Source organism: Zosterops lateralis (assembly GCF_965231275.1).
Source record: "Zosterops lateralis genome assembly, chromosome: 2".
NCBI classification, from domain to species: domain Eukaryota; kingdom Metazoa; phylum Chordata; class Aves; order Passeriformes; family Zosteropidae; genus Zosterops; species Zosterops lateralis.
The window spans coordinates 115,563,358-115,588,521 of record NC_139763.1 but is presented as its reverse complement, the minus strand read 5'-3'; the positions used below and the strand labels follow the sequence as shown (position 1 = coordinate 115,588,521).

General features: G+C 36.0%; 1 protein-coding gene across 3 annotated transcripts in view; it reads right to left on the bottom strand.

Moving 5' to 3' along the window:
• Positions 1–25,164, bottom strand: part of NCAM2 (neural cell adhesion molecule 2) — a 282,300-nt gene that overhangs the window by 45,863 nt on the left and 211,273 nt on the right. For all 3 annotated transcript variants that reach the window (XM_083885211.1, XM_083885214.1, XM_083885212.1), the window contains exon 12: positions 22,952–23,125. In XM_083885211.1, coding sequence (XP_083741337.1) covers positions 22,952–23,125 — 174 coding nt within the window. The remainder of the gene's footprint in view (positions 1–22,951; positions 23,126–25,164) is intronic.

Below are 25,164 nucleotides of genomic sequence, written 5' to 3'. Positions count from 1 at the left end.
TCATGACTAAGCAAGTTACGCTTCTGAAGGAACAGTGAAGTCAATGTTAGAGAAGCCACAGGCAACAATTAAGGACCTTGAAGAGGATCGATGTTTTATGTTCAGATTGTGAGCACAGTGTATTGGGTTGGCACAGCCAAGTTTTGGTAGCAAGGCTGCTACAGGGGTGACTTCAACGAGAAGATGCTGGAAGTTTCTTGATTGACAGAGCCAATCCCAGCTGGCTTCAGGATGGATCCACTGCTGGCCAAGTCTCAGCCGGTCAGCAATAGTATCCTTCTGTGATAACATATTTATGAAGGAAAAAAGTTATTGTGCAGATGTATTTGTGGCCAGAGAAGAGCAGGATGAGACTGTGAGAGGAACAGCCCTGCAGACAGCCAGGGCAGTGCAGAAGGAGGGGCAGGAGGTGCTCCAGAGTTGAGATTCCCCTGCAGCTCGTGGTGCAGCCCATGGAGATGCAGCAGTGCTCCTGCAGATATGAGACCATTGGGATGCAGAGATCCACCTGCAGCCCATGGAAGAGGCACACACCAGAGCACATGGATACTGAGAGAGGGCTTTGACCCTGTGGGAAGCCCATACTGGAACAGAGTCCTGGGAGGGGACCTGCTGAGCCATTCCATGAGCCCATGCCAGAGCAGGATTCCTGGTAGGACTTGTGACTGTGGGGGAAACACACTGAAGCAGCCTGTCCTCGAAGAACGGATCCTGGGGAAGAGAGACCCATGCTGGAGAAGTTCTTGGAGAACTGTTGCATATGGGATGGACTCACTTGGGTGTAGTTTGTGGAGAACTGTCTCCCATGGGAGGGACCCTGTGCTGGAGCAGGGGAAGGACTCCACTCCCTGAACAGCAGCAAGAACAACATGTGATGAACTCCTTCTGTAACCAGGTGACCTGCCTGGTGGATGCAGGAAAGGCTGTGGCTGTTGTGTACCTGGACTTCAGTAAGGCCCTTGACACTGTCTCCCACAGCACACTCCTGGAAAAGCTGGCAGCCCAGGCTTGGACAGGAGTGCTCCTTGCTTGGCTCGAGTGCCAATCCTTGGCTGGATTGGCCCAGAAAGTGGTGGTGAATGGTGCTGCATCCAGCTGGGGACAGTCACCAGTGGTGTTCTTCAGGGGTCTATGCTGGGGCCAGCTGTATTCAGTACCTTTATTGATGACATAGATGAGGGCATTGAGTCTTTCATTAGTAAATTTGTGGATGACACTAAGTTGGAAGCATGTGTTGATCTGTTGGAAGGGAGGAGGGCTCTGCAGAGAGACCTGGAATGGTTGGATGGATGGGCAGAGTCTAACAAGATGAAGTTTAATCAGTCCAAGTGCTGAGTCATGTATTTTGGCCACAATAATCCCCTGCAGCATTATAGGCTGGGGACGGTGTGGCTGGACAGTGCCCAGGAGGAAAGGGACCTGGGGGTTCTGGTGACAGCCATGAACATGAGCCTGCAGTGTGCCCATGTGTCCAAGAGGGTCAATGGCACCTGGCCTGGATCAGGAATGGTGTGGCCAGCACAGGGAGCAGGGAGGTCATTCTTCCCCTGTACTCGGCACTGGTGAGGCCACACCTTGAGTGCTGTGTCCAGTTCTGGGCCCTCAGTTTAGGAAGGATGCTGAGATGCTTGAGGGCATCTGGAGGAGGTAAACAAGGCTGGTCAGGGTTTTGGAACACAACCCTTGTGAGGAACGACTGAGGGAGCTGGGGTTGTTTAGCCTGGAGAAAAGGAGACTCAGGAGTGACCTTATCACTCTCTACAACTCCCTGAAGGGTGGCTGTAGTCAGGTGGGGGTTGGTCTCTTTCTCCAGGCAGCACTGACAGAAGAGAGGACACAGCCTCAGGCTGTGCCATGGGAAATACAGGTTGGATATTAAGAAAAAGTTTTTACGGAAAAAGTGATAAAGTACTGGAATTGTCTGCCCAGGGAGCTGGTGGAATCACCATCCCTGGATGTGTTTAAAAAAAGACTGGATGTGGCACTCGATGCCATGATCTAGTTAGGGCTAGGTTGGACTTGATGATCTTGAAGATCTCTTCCAACCTTATGATTCTGTGATTCTGTGACCATTATCCCCATTCTATGTCTCCCTGAGGGGGATGAGGTAAAGCTGGGAAGGAAGGAGAAGTGGTGGGAAGGTGTTTTTAAGGCTTGTTTTACTTCTCATTATCCTACTCTGATTTTGGCTGATAATATATTCAATAATTTCCCCAAGCTGAGTCTATTTTGCCCATGATAATTGATACATGAATATCTCCCTGTCCTTATCTCAATTATGAGCCTTTTTTTTTCATGTTCTCCCCCCTGTCCATTTTCACAGGTGAGTGATAGAGTAGCTGTGGCAGTCAAGTGGTACCCAGCCAGGGTCAACCCATCACACGTAGGAGACATGAGTCTGGCAAAAAAAAAATTATGGATTTTTTCCATCCTCCTTGCTGGCACCTGGCACATAATGCATGTTCCAGCCACCTCCATACAGTTCATAACTTGCCATTTTTCCTTCATGGACAGCAGTATCAACTGTCCTTGTTTCACACTCTAAAATGCAGCTACATGCACATCGATGGTACTTTCTGGTGCTCTGGTCTGCCAGCTCGAGAATATGTTCAAGACCTGAAATGAAAGGTGCCTATGATGATCAAAGCAAGAGATCTGAGTTACCTACTGAGGACCTGAAAGAGAATTAGGCAGGTTTGTATACATTTCAGAGGAGGTGTATGAAAATACATAAATTAAATGTAATAATAATTAAATTATATATTAAATAAAACCCCACCCAAACAAAACAGAACAAACCAAACAAACAAACAAACAAAAAATCAAAAAACTCCAACAAAAACGAAACAAAACACCTTGGGAAGCAAAGGGGTAGCAACTTAGGACACAATTTCAGAAATCAGACTGAACTCCTGACAGTGATCATTCACAAATCTAGCTCTATGATTCTACCTAAAGATGCCATCTGAAGCAGAAAACGGGTAAAGCTTGCCAAAAAGCACTAAAAATAGAATAGTAAATCTAGAAGTAAAATCCAGGAAAAATAGTATTGGACTCTGGAAACCTTTATGGGAATACATTACAAATAATGTAATGATACTGTATTTACTAAAAAGCAATATTGAGTATGCACTTGGAAATATGGATCCATGCAGAGTTCTTGGAACACTACTACCCTGCATTTAGAAGAAAGATTCCTTTTATTTTCTCTCCAGCAGTTGCCTGCTTGCTGTTTGCCAGCTCTGTGCTGAACCCTCCATATGTCACATTCCTACTGGGGAATGGATGGAAATTAAGTGGACTTGGGGCACAAGAGCATTTGTCTTGCCCAGGAAAGCAGGGGCTGTAGTGTTTTATAAATGGCTGTAGAAATATACTATCTTAAAAAACAGCCAGTAATATCAGTCCTTAGGAAGCCTAATTTTTTAGTTCCTCCTTTCATTATAAAGAAGTATTTTTTCATTGTTTTAGGCCTTTTTTTGAAGTTATATATTCAATGAAAGCATTATTATTTCTATCCATATTCTTTGTTATTCTTTTCAGTCCAGATTTATTAGAATTTTTATTTCTTTATTCTCTACAGCAGTCTAACAGAGTTCCCATTAAATGTGAAGCTAAAAGGATTTAATGAATTTGGCAAAACAGTAACTTCTACATTTCACACTCTATTTATGGTAATTTTGCATGAATTTGCCATTGAAACATAACTGTTTTCTTGTAAATAGAGCAGTAGAATTGCATGTCTTCCAGAATGTTTAAGCTTTATCATTTTATGAGATTTTAAAAGATTGAATTCTGAAATATAATCATGTCATGAAAAAATTATGTATCATCATGAGAATAAGAATAGAATTAGGAGCTGTAACATAGAGTTCTGCTAAGATGAAATTTAAAACTTAACTAAGCAGTAGCAGTATTTGACTTGCCTTTCAGCCATGATTACTTTCCAAGGATGAATAATTTCACTGAAAAGAAACCTTAGGGCATACCAAATATTAATGGTACTGTAAATGTTTTTAAAATTTAAACAACATAAAAGCACGACTATGAGTCTACATTTAAGAAAATGCAAATGTGCTAACCACATGAAACCTAAGGATCCGATTTTCTAAACACTCCTGGGACCTATAGAAATTAATAAAATAACTTCTCTATGAGATATGTAAAGAATCAGTGTATATTTCAGAATCCCCTGCAGAGCACTGTGTGTCTAGACACAATGACTTTTGCAATTACCTTTGTGGAATCTACCCAGATGTATCTGTTAGCATAATAGATCCTCAAAATCTGGACCAACCTATTATCAGTGATGGTGTGATGTGTATATACTATATATGCAGGAAAAATTAAAACTGTGGCCTTCTGAAAAACAAAGAACCGTTCTGGATTAGCATACATACTCCAGTTGTAAAAGAATACTTGGAATAATTAAGATGAAGAAATTGTGTACAGAATGTAACAAAAGTGTGGGACTGAAGAGTAATCTAAGGAAAATGAAAATTTCACTGCTTGCTGTTGAGAAGTGCTGAAATTGGAAGAAAATGCTTCATAAAGTGGTTAAGTCCTTTTACAATGTGCATATCTGTTATTTAGGTATCAAATCAGCTTATTCATTTTTCTATATACAATTACGTTTTTCTCACAGGAAAACAGTCCTGGCCACAATGGATATTTTGATTTCTTTCACATTCAGTGCAGAAATGTGAAAAGAACCAGTCCACTGCCTGCTGTATGTGTACATTATGCCATTGACATATTTATTGATGGCTAGCAAGTTTGAGATATACTGAAAGTGAAATCCCTTTCTTTCAGAGTATTGTTTGAGATTTTCCAGTTTCTTCTAGCTGTTGTATCAGTAGATATTGTCATTCTAATCACAGTATCTGTGAGCTTTAGCTATATAATTCAATTTTGTGGATTGATTTTGCTGTGATTATTCACATAGTGACTGGTTAGATTGAGAAGTAGATTTGGAAGGAATACTCCAAAGAGGGAAGAGCAAAACAGTCTCTTGTGAAGTCTCCAAATTAAATAAAGGATCTAATTTAAGTTAATTAGTTAATAAATTAACATGATGCCCAACAGCTCAGAGTTTAGTGTTATCCATTTATAGGTGAGGCTTTAAGTCTCAAGGTACCCTTAGAGAACATCGTGACACAAGAAGTTATCAGGTGTATTGGTTTCAGGTTAGTATACTATATTAAAGCTTTAATACAAAATAATTAATATTTTTGACAAGGTATGAAATGAATATTGTCACTTTTTTGGTAGGTTTTTAAAAATTTTGTCAATCAGAAATTAAAAAGAAACACAGCAACAGAAAAGAATTAAACCTTAATGAATAAAAAAATAAGTTTAACCTATTATGTGATAATATTTTAATCCTAAAGTTTAAACAAGAGTAAGTAAAAAGTCCTTTTTATTCTACATATTCTTGTAATTTGAAAGCAAATCTAATAAATTAAAACACAGAAATATGTTAGGAAAAAAAATGCAGTCCTTCATGCTCTTTAAAATATAGCTTGCAAGGATTTCATCTAGACAAGTTCCTTTTATTGTCACAGAATTTTAACTACTGTCAAAATGAACCATGGGAAAGCAACATCTAACACAAGATTTGCTGTGGAATAAATTGTACCATAAATCCAAGTCAGTAAAGCAAACAAAAATTTCCCCAGCTGCTTCTCTAGTGTGGGATAGATTGTTTCTGTTACTTTATTACAGTAGAATGAGAGGAAAAATGTCTGGCATATTAAATTGTCTTTTCACTGAAGTAGTCTGCCTCAGAAGCCTTCTAAGAATTGTGATATATTATACAAACCATCACCAAGGAAGAGAAGTTAGGGGAACTAGCAGTGTAGTTCCTCTACATCAATGCCAAAGTGGATCTTATATGAGATTAATTAACAAAAATCCCACATTGTTACATTGCTCTCATTGGAGAGGTATCTGCTGCACAGAGCAATGTTATTGCAGTTCCAAATTCAATCCCTTGAGGATGTCAGCTCTAACAGAAGAAGAATATAAATTGTTTTTGAAACAAAGTAGTTCAGACATATTGCCGGTGAAGTAACATCTTCACTCCTGTATATCTGAGATTGTGGTGGCAGAGTAAAATATCTGTCAAAGAAGTATAACAAATTTTAGGATGGATTTTTTTTTTCTTACTTCTCTCCCTTTAATCTGAATCTGTATTACTACAGAGGATGAATGCAGCCTGACTACATTAATAAATGGAGTGTTTTAATTTAATGGCTGCACTTATTATTCATTAGTTTACTTCTCTCCAGGAAGAACTGAATCCCCTGGAACAACCTGAATCTCTTTCAGAGGGGAAGAAAAATAATAGCATTTTTATGAAGCTTAAACAGGTGATGATGACTCATGTTCTTTTTAAGGGGAGGAGAAAAAGTCATGGGAAGGCAACTTAAGGTAGTAGAGTAATAAGGTTCTGTACAAATGTCTGAGACTCTTGTAGATGTTACAGGATATGAGGAGCTTTGCGCAAATTCCATCTGCCTGGCATGAGCAACAACTGCTTTGTTTATTCTGTGTGTTTGCTCAGTGGGAAGAAGAATATAAAACATCTTTTTTCTAGCTGAGATTCACAGTTAGCTCACAGAAATACTGACAGAATGAAGTTAGAAATTGCCACAGGGGACAAATACAGGGGAAAAAATAAAAAAGGGATTTTGCTACACAGTAGACAAAATTTTAATTCATATGCAGAAACAGCCAGGTTGTCTCAGTTCCATCTGTCTGCCTTGCCCAAATAACAATTAATTTCATAAATACTCATTCAAGCATCTGGCTATAAATGTCAGAATTCAGCTAACACAAACAAATTAACTGTAATAATTAAAATATTTCAAGTTGCATAATCTATGAAAAAAGATAATGATAGCAAATCATACTGTCAGTGAAATCATTGGCATAAACTGGAGACAATATCTAACTTTAAATAATTCCCTAAAACACCAGAAAGAAATGTTTCCATTTTAGTCATCAGATAAAATGGTTCTGTTCCCAGAATTTCCATATTTCTTTGCACTCTAATGTATAATTATTGCATTATTTTGGAATAAAAAATATTAGGGGTTTATTTAACTGTGAATACAAATAATTACCCATGAATAAAGATATACAGTGTAGTAGATCAGGTATAATTAATACAATCTAATGTTCACTAACATGAGTAATTTCCTTACAAAACACTTTTCAGTAGCTGACATTAAGAATGCATTTGGCAAAAATGGCTTTAATACTTTTATTAATATTAATATAAAACAAATTAAAACACAATTATCATGTTAAGCTCCTTTCTTCCATGTATTTAATTTCTATTTTATTGGGCTGGGTTTTAAGACATCACTATACAAACTGAACCAAAAGTAGCATCCCTATTCAGGGATTTCCTTAGATAGCTATTTCTACTGAAATAAATCTAGTCAGGAAAGATTAAGTAATCTATGGGAAAATTATAGTTACAAAATGCACAGTACTATAAAGTAATGAAAACAAAGCAAGCGGGAGTGTAAACTAAAGTGCCTAGAAAAGAGAAAATTTGTGGATTGACAACATAATTTATAATATATTGAATCAGCATGAATCCAGAAGATGGGGTTCTTAATTTAGCAAACTTCAGGTATAACAATGAATAGATTTTCTTTAGAAGTTCATTTATTTAAAAAAACACCCTTAGTTCAACTTGTATTTAATCAGAGTAACAGTGGAGCACACAGGGGAAAAAAAAGAAAACATTCCTGGAAAAAAAAACAACCCACTGAGATAGATCATTGCTTCAGTAAACCTTCCACAATTTTATTCAGAACAGAAACACCCTTGCAGGGACTGCATATAAAATAAATCACCTATGCAGAGTTAAAAAGAAAAGTCAATGAATGTAATTTTTTTAGGCTATAGGTTTACAAAAATATTTGTACTCCAGATAATAAAACAGACTGTATTATCTTGATATCTTCTTCAAATTTTTCTGTTATACTAATTTGACAAAAAAATTAGAATATATCATGAACAAATCCTGCCATGAGTAGTGATTAACATCTTATAAATAATTGTGTGCAACCAGGATCTAGCTTTGATAGATTTTGTTTCCCATCACCTCTACAATGGAATTTATATTTCAAACACACACTCTTAATTATCCCTTTCTCCAAGTTTTTAGTTATATATTTCCTTGACTACCTTTATGATGACCAAGCCAGCTGCTTAATAGCAAATCTTTAAAAATGGAGTCAACTTCCATAAAAGGCACTTGTAGATATTGAAGGAAAGGGAAATGGAAGTCAAAGAATAGGAAAGGGAAAAGAGAGAAGGAAGAGGAAGAGGAGAGGAGAAAGAAATAATGGACCATTAAAAACTTCATAAGTGCCACTAAATATAAAGTTCTGGGTAGAGAGTCCTTGAAACAACTGATATTCCCTGTAAGAGGATCTTGTTAAACTAAACAAAGGCATCCTGAATGAAAACATTCTTTACAGTATGCAATAGGCAAAAATGGAAATACATTCTCAGCTTCAAAATCACACAATTCAATTACCATTCAAAAACAAACACTCTGAATTATCTAACTTTTAAAGTGTCAGATTTCCTCCCAGTACTCATTAGCCCTTAATATTATTTATTTAATAAGTGTTTTAGAACAAGCTTTTAAGAAATACTTCTGTAATTTTGTGTGTGTGTGTGTGCATAGCATGGTCAGTGTTTTGTAGTGTTGCAACTTATTGGACAATAATTTAACTTCAATGTTCAATAATGACTAACAGTTTCCTATCATAACATTTAGAAGCATTAATTTAGTCAATAGAAAATCTGGATCTCATGGAGTCTAAGGAGTTTGGCACAGTCCTTAGAAGAAGTGATCGCACTTTTTTCTTTTTTTGCATGTTCAGACCAGATATTAGAAATATTGATACACTGGGAGAGACATGAAACATTGAAAAAAGCTATACCAAGACAAGAGGGTGAATAATCTCCATTCCTGGGACTTGAGACTAAGACAAAACCACACCTGACCTGATCTAGGACTGGCAGTAGTCTTGATTCAAGCAGGAGGTTAGACCAGATAAATACCAGATATTCCTTCCAACCAAATCTTCTCATTCTATAAATTAAAGGGGAATACTATCTTGGTTCTTGGAACTCCATTTTTCCCTCTGCAATAAAACTTCTGTACAATTCTTAATGCAAAGATTTTGCTTGGAGGAGCAGACAGACACTTAAGAAGGACTATGCTAAAAAGTTTAATGAAACAATAAATGAACACAGTGAAATCAATGGGGATTTGGACTTCCACCAGATATTGTCCCCATGATGTGAAAAGAAAGTATTGCTCAAAATGCTTTCTAACACATGACTAATGTTCTCAGCAGGGTTCATTGTTGAATATTTATGTCACTATAATTGCTGCAATTTTAGTAGTACAAATTATACTGCTAGATATAAAACCTGATTAAGTTAAACATTTCCATTAATCAAATTTACTTTCTGTAGGCATTGGTTTTAAAATTATCCCGTAAGAAAAAATTCGAGGCCATTGAATACACGGAACTTACATTGGCAATATGAGCACAAAAAGACAGCAGAATTGTGATATCTAAGTAATACTTTATTGAGTGAACACAAACCACTAAAAAATGTAGTAAAGGAATAACTGTTGTAATCTCGATGCAGAAGGACAATCAACACCATCATTATTATAATTTACACTGTCATTTATCCTAATGTTTTTTTCTCTTTTTGAATACCCTTCGAGGCTGAAAAGAATGGTTTCTGAGAGACAACCCATAACATAAAAAAAGATCATTTATTAGGAGACTACAAAAACATGTTCCTTGTTAGCTTGTAGGCAATGCTAGTATGTATTCTCTGTTTTATATCCAAGTTTGGAATCTAACCTGGATTATTGAAAAAGGAAGTATGCTGTGAGGGAGGAGGCAGGAGTTACTTATGAATGTATACCTTCCTTTCTTCTACTCTTGCTGCAGCTATATCACTTTCTCTCATTCCTCAATTGTATAAATCAAACTGTATCCTATCCCAGTCTATTTCACACATGGCAGAAACTAGATTCTCTCACTCTCCCTTGCAGGGCAGAAAGAATTATTTCTGTCAGTTTTTACTGCTTTTTTATTTTTATTTTTTTTTTTTTTCTTTTCCTACAGTGCAGTTCCTGTTGTGACTTCCATCCCATCATCCCATCTCAAATTTGCAACACAAAGCTGGAGCTGAAAATCATCTCCTACATCTAAAACTCTACCCATGAATTCTTTGTTATTGAAATGTCTTCAGCAGAAGGTGAGATGGGCTTCACTTGAATTCACAGCAGACAAAAGCTGCTATCTTCTAACCATGAGGCCCACAGGGGTTCCCATGGGGCACCTGGAATAAGTTCTGTTGAATGTGAATACACTAGTTCATGGTGTAGCAAACCCACATAGTTTGTCATCTGAAGATCCTGGTGACTGCTTTAATATATCAGGGTGAAAGTCAGGTCTAAACTAGCAACCTGTCCTGAACAAGTCACTGATTATTGGGCCATTTTTTAATTTTTTTTTTTGTATCACACACACACACTCAACAAACAAACAAAGAAACAAACAAACAAACCCCCCAAAAAACAAAACAACAACAACAACAACAACAACAAAAAATCACACAGAATCACTTCAGTCAGAAAAGACTCGTGAGATAAGTCCAAGCTCTGACTGATTGCAACTTTGTCAGCTGACACATCTAATTGTTCCTTGAACAACTCCAACGATGGTGACTCTTCCACCACTGCCTGGGTAGCCTGTTCCAAAGTTTAACAACCCTTTCAATGAAAATAATTCTTCCTGCTGTTCAGCCTAAACTTCCCCTGCTGCAGTTGTAGACTGTGTCCTCTTGTCCTTTCACCAATTGCCTGGGAGAAGAGACTGCTCCCACCTGGCAATAACCTCCTTTCAGGGAGTTGTAGAGAAGAACAAATTCATCCCTGAGCCTCCTTTACTCCAGAACAAACACCCCCAGCTCTCTCAGCTGCCCCTCAAAGGACTGGAGCTGCAGACCTTTCCCTTGCTCTTCTCTGGATGTGTTGCAGCCCCTCAATGTCCTTCTGGCAGTGAGGGGCCCAGACCTGGACACAGGATTTGAGGTGTGACCTCAGCAGTGCCCAGCAGAGGGGACAATCCCTGCTCTGGTCCTGCTGCCACACTATCGCTGATACAGGCAGGTGCCATTGGCCATGTTGGCCACCTGGGCTCAGGCTCAGCTGCTGTCCACCAGAATCCCCAGGTCCTTTTCCTCTGGGCAGCTTTCCAGCCATTCTGCCCCAGCCTGTAGCACTACAGGGGGTTGTTGTGGCCAAAATGCCTCCAAAGTCTAAGAAAATAATGACTTTTAACAACTGCACCTCCTTCCTGTTTTCAGCAAATTTCTGAAGAGCTACAATTTCTTTTTCCAATGAGGCTTTGCAACATATTTACGATGTTTTGTGTAACAAAATGCAATTCACTAATTTTCGCACTGTGTTATTATGTACAAATTAGATGTGGTCTTCCTTTACCAGAGAGACCTAAACTGCCCATTACTACAAATACATCAGTGCTCTTAGAATGAAACAAAACAGATGTTGAGAATTCAGAAATCCTTAATGGTAAGCCAAAGGAATACCTGAGAGCACAGGGAATGAATGTTTTAAATACTGTGCTCAGAGAAGCAGAGAATTTTTGATAGGTAAATTCATATATGTTAGCAAGACTTGTCTCTCAATTAAGCCTGCTATTTAAAATTCTCACATTTTCAATTTCACTTTAATTCTGCTTCCTAACAGTAATAAACAGAATATGTAAAATCTATTTGACTTTTCTCACTTAAGTTTCTGCAGCCTTGGAGTTAACTAAGAAGCACGTTCTGACACAGAAATTCTGGTTTTCACTCCTCTAAGCCATGCACTTTTCAATTCTGGAGCATGCAAAGTGTGAGGAAAAGAAAGCCTACTTGCTCTGTTACCCAGTTCAGGAGCTGGTAGAAATCCAACCACCACCACTTGAAATAAGAAAAAAGCAACTCCTGATTTCTGCTCTCTCCACAGAGGCCATTTTCATGACCTAACATTCCCTACTCTGTAAACAGAAAGACCTCAATGATGATTTCAAGGACTGCTCTTTTGCTTCTTACATGCAAAGATAATTTTCCTTCATAACTTTCTTTCTCATCCCCATCCTCCTCCCGTATATTATAATTTATTTCATACCAATGAAGAAAGAAACGGGGAGACAGGAAAAAGGTAATAAAAAAGGACAATGTTTAAAGATATTGTGAAATGCAATCCAGATTGGGTCATGCTATTGTTCTGTTGCTCATTCTTGTATGTGGCTGAAGGAGATCTCTATTCATAACCACTCTGTCGCTCAGTGACCTTGAAAATACTTAAAGAATACTCTGTCATCCTGGAGCACTTTTCTGTTTTGTATTACAAAGTGCAGCAGAAGTTTATATACACATAAATATTCCATAAATGTACTTTATCTTTTTCTAAGTAGACAAGCAATGTACAGTAAATGTTGGATGAATACAATACGCACTTGAAAGGCAAAATTTGCAGCTGCACCCTGTGTCTCATTTATCAGTTATTCATACCCAATACTTCACTGCACCACTCTTTGCTTAACAAGATTTACCTTTACAAGCCATGTCAGCAAGACCTTTACATCAGATCAGCTCTTCACCCTAAATTTACCTGAAAGGCCTAAATAGGAAAAAGACCAGAATTATCACAACAGAACCAGGTGAAATAAATTTGGAATGACTGATTCTCCACTTAATTTCTTGTTAAAATATTTACTATGTACTCTTGTAATCAAAATGCCTTCCATTTGTTCCTACAGATTTTCGAGTCTGTGTCTTGAGAAAACCATAAATCACATTCTGCAATGAGCTTTGACTGGTTGACTAAATGAAATTACAAACACAGAATTACAAGGAAAAAAAGAGTAAGCTCAGAGAATGCTTATATCTGCATAACACTCAAATGCTTTTAGTTATGACCTCATGCTGTGCAGTAAATTGTTTGGATTCTCTTCACTTCTCATGACATTTTATTCACCCTTAAATACGGAAAGTAAATCTGATTCTCCTGATGTTTCAGGTCTGAATAAGAACCTGAAATATTTAAATTAGTTTTCCCTTTACACTTCTCACTATCCAGTTCCTCTAATCCATCCATGTAATTTAGTTTAAGACTTTTATTTACAGTTCAACCTTTTCAACCACAAGAGCCTATTACAGCAAAGATTTGGATGGAGGCCAAAATTAGTATAGAGACAGAATTAAAGGGCTGAATAACTTTCTTACATGCAGGTATATACACAAAATATATCGGATAATAATTGTCTTTGTCTTCATATTTAATTGTAGCCTATAGTGGTTATAAAACAGTATGCATTCTTTAATTTTATTTTTTTTAATGACAACTTGCCATTGAAAATTTTATTGGCAAGTCACATAATGCCATTTTATCCCAAGAATTAAGATCTTTTAAAATTTAAGCATTTTTTATTCATATTATTTGTATCAGGCCTTACAACACTATAGTGTAATAATATATGTATATATATATATATGCAATTCCTGCCTTCCTGTAATTTCAAAGCTGGTTTAAGCTTGATAAAACTATTTTTGAATCAAGCTAAATACTCAGTTTATTTGAAGAAAAAAAAAAAGAGTTTAGGCTTATCAATAATATCATCAATAACTGATAAGAGGAATGATTCACAAAGTTTTTGAAAATATTATCAATTATTGCCTACTGAAAATGGACAGTTTATTAAAAGAAAACACTAATTTCAGTCAATTTGAAAATTTGACAATAAATATGAATAATAAAAATGTTGGGAATAAAGCAACAATATATTTTTGGGGTCTAGCTTTACAGGGGTTTTTCATCCGTGATTTTGCTGTTCTTAAACTGCCTGCCCAACAGTCTGATAAATGAAGAACCACATCCTAAAGCTCAATTCATGCCACAGAAATGTTTCTGAATGGCTTATGCCATCATTTAGCAGATACAAAAAACCTCTTAGTCTCCAGGTACTTCTAGTTTTGTGGAGTACATAGACAGTATTCCAGAAAGGCATAAACGCCCCTCAGAATAGTAACTGTTATTGTGGAATTGAATGCAATCACAATTCATGTCATAGAGAGTCAAATCTGACAGATTTGCCAAGAAATTACATGTCTCAAGGTGTATTTTCCCCTGGGACAGGCTGATGAATGCAATTTTCCTTCTGCTTATGCAGCTTGCAGCAGAAATTAATAAATTCTGCCTTGAAGATTTTCAACTCTGAAAGTAATTTTGAGTGTTGACTTAGCCTACCAAACTATTTGCAGTTTATTTCTGTTTGATCTACAGGTTATGCAGATATATTCTCCTTAATCATTTAATTCATTGAGAAAATTATTTAATTAATGAGATTTTTATCTCCCAGGAATCTATTTGAAAGTCTTCCGGGTTTAATGGTCAAATATTGCTACACTGGGAAACTGTTTCAATAATCACTGGGGTACATACTTTCATCCTTTCGCATAAAAGAAGTAGTAAATACAAAACCTGCAACCTCAGAGGTAATTAATGAGAATTCTTATTAATCTACCTATTCAATTTCCTCTCAATTTCAATAATAAGAGATATTAATTTCTTTCTTTTATAATAGGAAAGAGTATATTTTTACATAATAACATTTCTGAAATCTTGGGGGAAATCTTTGCAGAAATTCTTTCCTGTGAGGATGGTGAGACCCTGGCACAGGTTTCCTAGAGAAGCTGTGGATGTCCCATCCCTGGGAGTGTTCAAGGCCAGGCTGAATAGGGCTCTGAGCAACCTGGGATAGTAGAAGGTGTCCCTGCCCATGGCAGGGGGTTGGAATGAGATGAGCTTTAAGGTCCCTTCCAACACAATCCAGACTAGAATTCTATGATTCAATACAATTTCGAAGTTTTCTGAAGGAATGTCTGCTCATATGATGTCCACCAAAACGTCCTGCTTAACAACAGAAAATGAAGTTCAGAAGTTCTAACCAAAAACCTGATCCGCATGGACAAAAATAAAACTCAAAAAAATCCAAACCCCTCACGCTCCCTCCAAAAAACCAAAACACACTACACCATTTCAGAGTTTGGAATGTTAAATATAAATATAATATATATAAAAGAAAAAGTAAAAGAGAAAATGGAATGACCTTACTTTAAATTTACTGGTTTATGCTTTATTTTTACTAAGAACTTTTATTATGAGTTGCCTACATCATGGATACCTTCTCACTGGTATAGCCAATTCAAAACTAAATAGCACCATACAGACATAGAGGACTTCAAGATTTGATTGCCTCATCAACAAGGGCATTGCTTTAACTTTAAGGGCACCTGCAGTAAAATGACCAGCAGTACCAGCACAGAATTATGAGAACACATCTTGGGTAACAGAAATAACTTATTTTCTATAATGTGCCTTAAAACCCAGTCAAATGCACGTGAATAAAACAGTAGAGACAGGACTTGGTTTGGAAAAAAAACCCAACCCCTTCATTTCACAAACAAATTCTAAATATGGAATTTCCATCCATACATTTAGAACTCAAGGCAAATCCCTAGGAAAACTTGGGATTTGGCCCTGCTGCAACCTGTGGGAATTGAAGCTGATGATGACAATGTTCCTTTTGGGACATTTAGGAATTTAGAGCTAAGTTATTCTAGGATTTCATTAAATACATGAAAATTAGTGTACTCTGATGAAAAAAGGAAATAAACGGAATCTGCTGAGATTTGAATGTGAAATTACAAAGAATTAGTTATTTCAGATTTGAGCTACAAGTTGTTAAAACCCAAAGATAAAAAACCCCCTAAAGTTATGTTGAAAGAAAATATTTGCATTAATGCTTGTAATTGAATAACTCCTTATTAGCTGAAACTGAAATATTACATTTATTGTTCTTCAGTTTGCATATAATTAAGATGCTGTACAAGCTCAGATTTTTTCCTTATGCTACATTTATTTTTCAGTAAAGTAATATAATGCCACTTGTTCTTCATCTCTCAAGGGTTTTCTTTTCTTCCAGAAAGAATAAAGATTTCAACATTTCTTAGATAGAAGTATTTTTCATCCTTTCATTTTGCCTTATAATAGAAAATTGTAAAAACACTTATGATTTGCTTCTTCTTGCCCATAGTCTGATTATGCTATCACAAGGCTTCAAAAATTATTGTCTCCTTTAATAAAATATTAACTAAAGAAATATAAATGTATGTTGATAAATTATCTTTGGTATATTTTAGTATCACTGACTGAAATATATTTACAGTACTTTTACTATTGAATAGTATTACACTTGTAAAGTTTCTGCTTTCTGCCATCCAAAGGAGAATCTCTAATATCAAAAAGAAAAAACATTCTTGACCATTAAAATATAAAACTTATAAATAGACTCAAAAAACCATCTTGTATAACATGATGATTTTCTATTCTTTTATTTTTTTCTACCCCACAGTTTGGAAAATATATGTTTAACTTTAACAATTGGCCTATTGTAGAAATTATTTTATACTAGTATTCTACAAGAGCTAAATTATAATTCCAGGGATAATTTCACTAAAAGTATTGTAACTCGACAGATTATCTCCAGAAAAAACACCAAGACCTAGAGATGCCAGTAAAATGAAGAGACTTTGAGTTTGAGGGGTTTTTTGGTTGGTAGGTTGGTTGGTTTGGTTTGCTTTTTTTAGGAGGTCTGTATTTGGTTGATTTGGTTTTGGGGCTTTTCTTCTGTTTCTGTTTGAGTTTTTGTTTTCCAGAAAAATAAACCAGATGAGACATTTTGGAATTTTAAGATACAGTCATTTCATGCTAGAAATTGTTCCTTATATAAGAAATTCTAAATTATCCTGGCATTAATACATTATCAGTTTATCTAGAAACTCAGGAAACGTAGAAACTTTCTCAAGTGTCTCAAAACTCAGTAGACGAGACGGCTTATTTTAAGAAGTCTTCCAAATTCATTAAGGTTCTATATAAAACATTAATAATTAAAAAATAATTAAAAAATAATTAATTTAAATTTTTGTCTAAAAAAAATCATAAGACCAATACTTATAAATAAGAAAAAAGCCCCTCTTTCTGAAATCTGAGAATTTTCAAACACAAGTAGTTTAGAGGAAGGAAAGGTGGGGGTTGTGTGTGCATTGGCTCCACAAATCCCCAAATATGTATCTCTCTTCTCTAAGAGGGTGCCAGCCATCCACCTAATGCCAGAGGGGAATTTCCACAGTAATCTGAATATGGGACTCTGTTGATTGTATTCCTCATGTTGTTCTATCAGCAGCAACTAGTAGCCCTAGAGTAGCCCTAGAGTAGCCCTTGAGTAGCCCTAGAAACACAGAGACTGCTTTTCCTTGGGATTTCACTCATAGAAATATATATTGCTCTGAAAAAAAAAATCTTTTTCTGTCTACCTGTAAATTGAAGAAGAAAGGACATAAAGTGTTTTGTATTGCTGTTGAAGACATTCAAATGTTTTCAGAGTGCACATTTTTCACATTTCAAGCACACTTCCACAGTGGTTTGGATTTGTTGAAAGCTAATTCTTTACAAATGCATTATTTTCTGCCTGTAAACCAGAATTACTAATGTATATAATGCTTTTAAGACAAAACAAGACCTTGATGGCTTCTCTATTTGAGTTATACCAGTGATGCTTCCTGAGGGACTGAATGTGAAGAACTGAATTCCAGAGACACTATCTTGTTTCTTCCTTGGAAGTCAACATTGCATGAAATGGAAAAATACAGGAGGCTTCTTCTTATGAAGTCTTTGTTGATTAGACAAAAACAGATCAGTTAATGGCCTTTCTTTAAAAACAAAATTGCACAGAGGATTTTGTTTTTTTTTTTTTTTTTTTTTTTTCTCAGCACAGGTGTCTTACACCCTGTCCCTGGTCTCTTTGTGCCCACAGAACAAAGCCTCTCTCCACCTGTGGCTATCCACCTGCTGGCAGTGGATGTGCACCTTCCCACACCCAAGGATTTATCAGCTGTCTGCCTGGAAGGATGCAAACTCTCCTTGGAGAATTAATCTTGCCACTACTATCTGCATTTCTGCTGCCTCACGATTAGTGGGTTTCTTTTCACTTCAGACAGAATCATAAATGTCTGGGCCCTGAGGGGACTGTTCCCTGCTCACCCACCTCCCCTTGGGACTCCAGTCCACAGAGGAATCCACTGTAAAGTTGGATTTGCTGATTACCTGCAACAAAACTATTTTCATATTCAGAGGAGCACCTAAAAAGTGTAGAAAAATCTCACTGCCATTTGCTGCCTGATATCATGCTGAACTACCAGAGTGTTGATTATGATTTTAAATCCCTTAATAGACTGAAATTGGTGTATCAGATGATTGCTTCACTTTCTGTGCTCTACTTCAATAGCTGCAATCAGCACAGACTTTCAAATGAAATCTTCATTATAAAAGACAAAGAGGAGAGAACAGGAAAATAGATATTCCTGGTTACAGCTCCAAGACTAGAATTTTCTCCTTACCTGAAAACAGCTCAAACTGTAGTAGTTTGAGTAGTAAAGTTTGAGACAAAGTTTAGAGAGATTCTTTGAAGAAAATGGCAAATGAAAAAGAACTGCAGACTGGATTTGCGCAGATTCTACTTCATACTGTGGAATCATCCTGATTAAACTTATTTGTATTTACTGGATGATTGACTACAGAAGAATAGCTAACAACTTTAATAAGCATCAATAAAGAAAACAATTTTAATCTTAATTGTAAGAGGTTTCATACACAGCTATTGGATCATAACCAGATGAAAATTAATGACTTGCTAGCATTGGGAGCATTTCTTCTCAAAAGGTTTTTGAAACACCTATTAATCACCTATTAATGCTTTATTCATAAACTTGTTTCTGTAGCCACATTACTGTGAGGTTTGTTTCATTTTAAAAAACATTTTTCATTAGTTTTATCACTTCATGTTCGTTCTTTTTACTGTGTGAAGTCAACTGCACTATTCTTTCAGGTCACAGCAGAGAGGGAGCAGAAGACTCAGTTTAGCCTTGAAAATCTCTGCATTGGAATTTTAACAGTCTTCCAGGTACAACATTTTCCTGCATGTAGGTTTTTCTGTCTTTTTACCTTGAAAGATGTGTTTTGAATTTATACATTTTGCACATTGTGGCAAGAAAGGTCTGCAGTTTTACCACTCCTGAGTTGAATCAGACTGATAAATAATCATCCTGTAAAATTTTAGAATATTTTGTCACTTACTGCTGGGAAAAAAAGTCACGGCCCATGCATTATGTATGCACCACCACTTGAGATGTGCAAGCAGTTAGCTGCCCCTGTGTAAACAGCATTTATATCTGCATCCTAGCCATAAATCATCCCTAAAATACGAACAGACGGAAAAAGTGGTCTTGTTTCTTGACCAAATGTGCAAATTATGATGATCCAGCTACAAATCATAATACAGAAAACTGCATTCTAAGTGAATGTGAATTCATCTAAGCTCCTCACTCAGCTGAGATAATGTTGAGGCATGGTAGGAAAGTGCTTCTTCGTTACTTAAGCACAATCAGAAACTGTCTCAAAAACATATATAATACTTTAATAAGGTATCCTAAATGTCTCAAAAAGCTGAAAGAGAAAAAAAAAAAAACAAAAAACAAAAAAAACCCACGACAAACCCCTCTACCCCCTCAAAAAAAAAAACCAAACCAAAACAAAACCAAACCCAAAAAACACCCTCATACTAATAAAAACTTCTCGGAATTCTCAGAGAACATACAAAGACTCAATATACCAGAAAGATTCCAGTTATTTTTAACAAAATTTCCTTTTTAAGAAGGGATGCTAGTTTTGTTTTTTGACAACTCCATTTGCAAAAGCTTTTTCTGTTCTGGATTGTTCCGTTTGGGCTTTGGTAACATGTTTTGGTTTTCTGCACTGACCCTATAGTACAAGTTTTCAACTTACTATAGAATGTCAGCAGAGACTTATGACAAATGCAACCAGGTCAATCACTTTTGATTTCCCTATAAAACTATATAATGTAGAGTCAATAAGATTTATGAAAACAACATGTCTTCTGTTTAGGAAATATTTGACAATCTGAAGTAGCTTTTGATTTCTAAAATACTTCAGAGAGCAAATCAGAGAAATACAGGATATACAGTCTCAATCTTTCTATACAGGGGAATATCAGTAGAGATTTCAGAAAACATAATGAATTAAATATGAATGTAGTATTAATTTTTAATATTGCCCAATGTCCTTTCAATATTTATGTATTTACTACATGACTCATTATAGACCAAAATGGCTTTTCAGGTTGTTTTCATAATTACTACTTTTTGTCATCACTTGGAGTAATTTTTGCTAATTAAGAGGTATCTTTAATATGTCCAAAATTGAAAGTGTGACCTATTTTGTTTTCTCAACAAAACTTTTCGGCATACAGTTAGGAGACAATGAAATGATGAGGAAAACACATGCTTGCAAGATGGTGTAGCCCCTGAAACCATTCATGTGAAAAAAAAGAGTAAAGTTGACAAAGGGGGATGTGGGAAAATAATATGGCAGTATGCAGGAAGTAATACAGCTTTCTGCCAAAGAAATCTTTAATATGAGTAGGAATGGCAGCAGAGATCCTAAATACTCATAAGCTGTTTCATGGTGATAACATCTGCATAAGGAATGCAGGTATTTCTACCTTTCACTCTACTCGAGTTTTAGAACCACAGAATTCAAACAAGTCTTGGACTAAAATGATCAAATCATCAAGATCAAATCATGTTATACAGAAAACTGCAAAATGAGAAACAACTTAAAAACACTTAATGATGAAAGAATGTTTCAAAAGGAAAGTGAATTTTTGAAGAAGGAAGCTTCACTCAACTCTAGTAACAAGAGTCTGTCAAATTACACCTTTCCTAATGTAATCAATTAATATTTTAATAAACTTCACAAAAACAGAAATAATAGGAGAGTTTTATGGGGAATGGGGTGATTTTTTTTTTTTTTTTTGCAAATTAAACACTGAGGACTTTTTTTTGTTCTGGGTTTACAATGAAACTTATCATCTGTGTGATTGACTGATTGACTCTGTAATCACTGTGTTTTTACTCATTTCAGTAGTTTGCAACCTAGTACAGACTGCTCACTCCAAGTTTTACTATTTGATATAGTTCATATCAGAAAGAAAAAATTATTTCAAATCCTTTGAAGGAAGTATCTATGAGAATAAAAGTCTAGCTTGATGTCCTGGGTTGACAGTGCCTCCTATCCCATATCGTGGACTACCTTGTTATGTCTAACAGCTGTCTGTTTTCCTGTTGGCTGGGCGGGCACTGTCTGCCCCCCCTTCTTCTTGGCTTCTGGCTTTCAGGCGGCTGGTTCTGCTTTTCGCTGCTTGCAATTTCTGCTCTTTTTTCGCCTTTTTCCTTCTTTCTCTTTCTGCCGCCTCTGTTTGTTTGTTTGTTTGTTTTTTCCCTTTCCCTCTTTTCCCCTTTCCCGCGCCCCCCCCCCCCCCCGCCCCCACTTTAAGATTTTGGACCGGTACCGGACCTGACCTGACCGGAGAAGTCTGAGGATCTCCGGGGCCCGCGAAAGAAGCTCTGTGCCCTCCCCCTCACAGTAACCTGAGCTTTTTTTTTCTTTATTCCCTTGTGTCAGGGGGTGTTTATTCATTTGTTAATAAACCAGTTTTTTCCACTTTGTTCAAGAAATTCCTTCCCAAACCCAGGGCTGGGGGAGGGGTGGTAGAGGTTTTGTTATTAGGGGATTCCTTTGGAGGTTCTCCCCTAATTCAACCTAAACCAGGACACCTGATCAGCAACATTGCGTGAAAAGAAAGGAAGAAGTACACCAATATCCATTTGTGTGCCTGCCCTGCAAATAGAGGAAAGTCTATGTCTTTTTTAGATGTCCTAATATTGAAAGAAATTCAAGTTATACTGGAATAAAGTGAATGTTAATATATTTTACATTATTACATTTATACACAGTTATTGTGTTGAGCTAAGAAAAACAAAAGATAAAGAGTTATAAACCTGTGTTTTGAACACATGTTAGCTACATGTTTACTATATGCTTCTTTGAAATGATTCTGTAATTTTGAACATGTTCAGTTTAGGGCAGAATTTTTGCATGATTACAGGACGTGAAAGGGAAAGAGAGAACACACATTAGATTTGCTACATTTCTGTCTCCCATGACTCTGCTGATAGCTGCAAAACCATTTACCTCCTGAAGTATTAATCAGAAGACTGCTGAGGCTGCCTTAACTTGCACTAAAAATACCAAAAGGCAAATTTGGGTACAAGGGTTAACATTACTCTGTATGAACACCCCAACTCTTCAGGGGCCTAAAGAACTCTTGTCTGTTTGGGGAGGCTTATGCTCTTTTCTGCCAAGAGACATGAAAGTAAGTACCCTTTAGAGGGTGTTATTGCTTGTTGAAAAAACATGATATGCTTTTGAAACAGGTATCTTGAATATTAACAGGTATGTAGAAAGTTACAAATTCAGTAATTAGTGCCCAGGATTAACTGTTATGTAATAGTTTACTTAAAATTATTAATCTAGGTGCACACGTAATGCACATTCTCAAACACAATGTCATTTCTGTCCTCTTTGAAATGTATAGCTTCAAAAGCTGGCTTTTGGCTGGATGTGGAAAATGGAAAACAATTGTAAAATCTTTAAAAATAAAAAATAACAGTTGAGTTTTACAAAGTTGCAGGACTATTTCTAAGTGGTGTAGAGAGGTCTGCACTACTACAGAGATACAGCTTCTGGAGTAAGACAAAGAAAGAAACAGTTAAGATATACTTAGAGTATTTTCCCCTTGACATTCTTCTCAGTTAAAACACTTTTTTTTTTTTGTATACTCACTTTGAACTCCATGGGAGTGAACTATCCTCCAGGTTTCCGAGGCTACCTCTTTCACATCCACTTGGTAGTGGTGGATGGGCACACCCCCATGTGAGTCTGGCTTGTTGAACGAGACCTTGGCAGTGGTTTGGGACAGCTCTAAAACTCGCACCCCGTACGGATTTGACGGCACGTCTGAAAAAGTACGAACACAGTTTAAAAACCAGCAGTGACTAGACAGGCCTAAGAAGCTGATAATCTGCCCACAAAAGTCTCCTTGGGGTCTTCAAGGGAGAAAAAAATAATATTGAGTGTGAGTAAAAATATTTGTGTTAGATAAACAGCTTAAGCTTTTACTACAGAGCTGTAAGAAAACCATATTCATTTCCTTGTGTGCTAAATTACTGCAAAAAAAAAACCCCACCATTTTTACCTTTCTTTTATAATGTATTTTTAATGGCTGATTTCATCACAGAAAAAATGTAAGAGATCGCTTTGTTGACTGTATAATTATGTAAAAAAGAAAACAAACTTTATATCAAATCAACCAAAAGAAAGCGTTACAGTTAGTTAGATATATCAGAGTCTAAATTCTTCTAAATAGGCTTATGACAAAGAACCTTATAAGTAATTTGGCCATTTTATGGAATTCTGAAACGTAGATCAAAACATGCTTTTTTTTTTTTTTTTTTTTTTTTTTTAAGACTGGATTTCAAGCTACTAAGAAAATATGTTAATAGAAGGTTTCTTATCCTCTACTCAGCTTAAAAACGAATTTGCAAATTAGGTTAAATTTTTTTTTTTTCTCCGAAATCAAAAGCAAAAGTATATCTTTCCAAGTAGAAAAGGTCTATGAAAATACAGCAAGTGTCCGTAGGTGTTGAAATGCTACATATGAAACAAAAGCAAAAAATAACATTGAGGTCAGTGTATCTTTAAAATAGGAATATTATATTATTTTTACAATTTGTGATCAAGCACACAGAAGTCAAGACTACATTTTCTAATTGTCCTACATTTTAAGGACCATTTATAATTATTATAATAATTATAAACATGATATTGAAAATGTTAGCAAGAATTTTAATTCTGTGGACAGAATACCAGGATTTTGAAACACTATTAAAATTTTTTTCTGATACATCTGAAAATTATTTGCATACCTTCTTCTGGATGTGATATTGCTTTTTTTTATTTGACATTGTTATAAAAGATATTTTTGTAAAGACATGCTAGAATTTGAGCCAAAGCCTGTAATTTGATTAGTGGGTAATGAACCATTTACATAAAATATTGCCTGAATTCAAAGGCTGTCAGACAGTTGAGAATAAAAAGAAATCAATCTGAGCTTCACCCAGCATTGGTACTTGAATAAAAATGAGACAAAAAATTCTACAAAATATTAAAGAACAGATTCGATGACATATTCAGCCACAGATTTTCAGGAAAAGGACACTGCCAAATCTGGTCTAAAGGGGTTGATTTGTATGACCTCTTAATTATCGGAAGCTTAATTTTTTTTCAGGAGAACATCTCTGTCAGTTGTCAGACTTGAGTGTTTTTATGCAAATATCATACCTCTTACAGCTGGCATTTCTGATTCCAGGTCTTCTGAAACCTCCAGTACTTGGTGCTCATTGGGTTAAAACCAACATTGATTTTATTTATAGGGATAAGAAAGTTGTAATATCTTTTACTTAAAGACACAATTACACAAATCCATGACATTACAGATTTTAGTAGAATTCAAGTGTCAGCTTGAGGGATTCAATTTTTCTTTCCTATTCCAGAAAACAATTATCAGGATATGGGATTTTGTAAGAAATTTTCATGTTTCTTAGAAAGTGATAGATTTGTGATCAGATAGAACATGACCAAATATAACCTGTCTGCTATAAGCACATGAAAATGCAGACTTGGCTTTTGAATCTCTTTCTAAAGGGATCAAAAAGTTGAGAATCTTTAGATAAAAGAAATCACAATCAAAAAACATATAGAAAAACATATAGACTGTTCTTTTCTGTGACCGCATGGAAGAAGAATGAATTATATTAGTTGCTTGTTAAGTCAGTATTCACCCCAAAATCAAAAGAGGACAAAGATCAGAACCAACTTCTGACCAATCCCTTTCGTTTAGATTCTCCTTACAGTGGAGAAATACTTATTTGTTACCCCAGTATAATTACTAAGTACATAAGCAACATTCTGCATACAGATGCCTTCTCTCCTGAGTT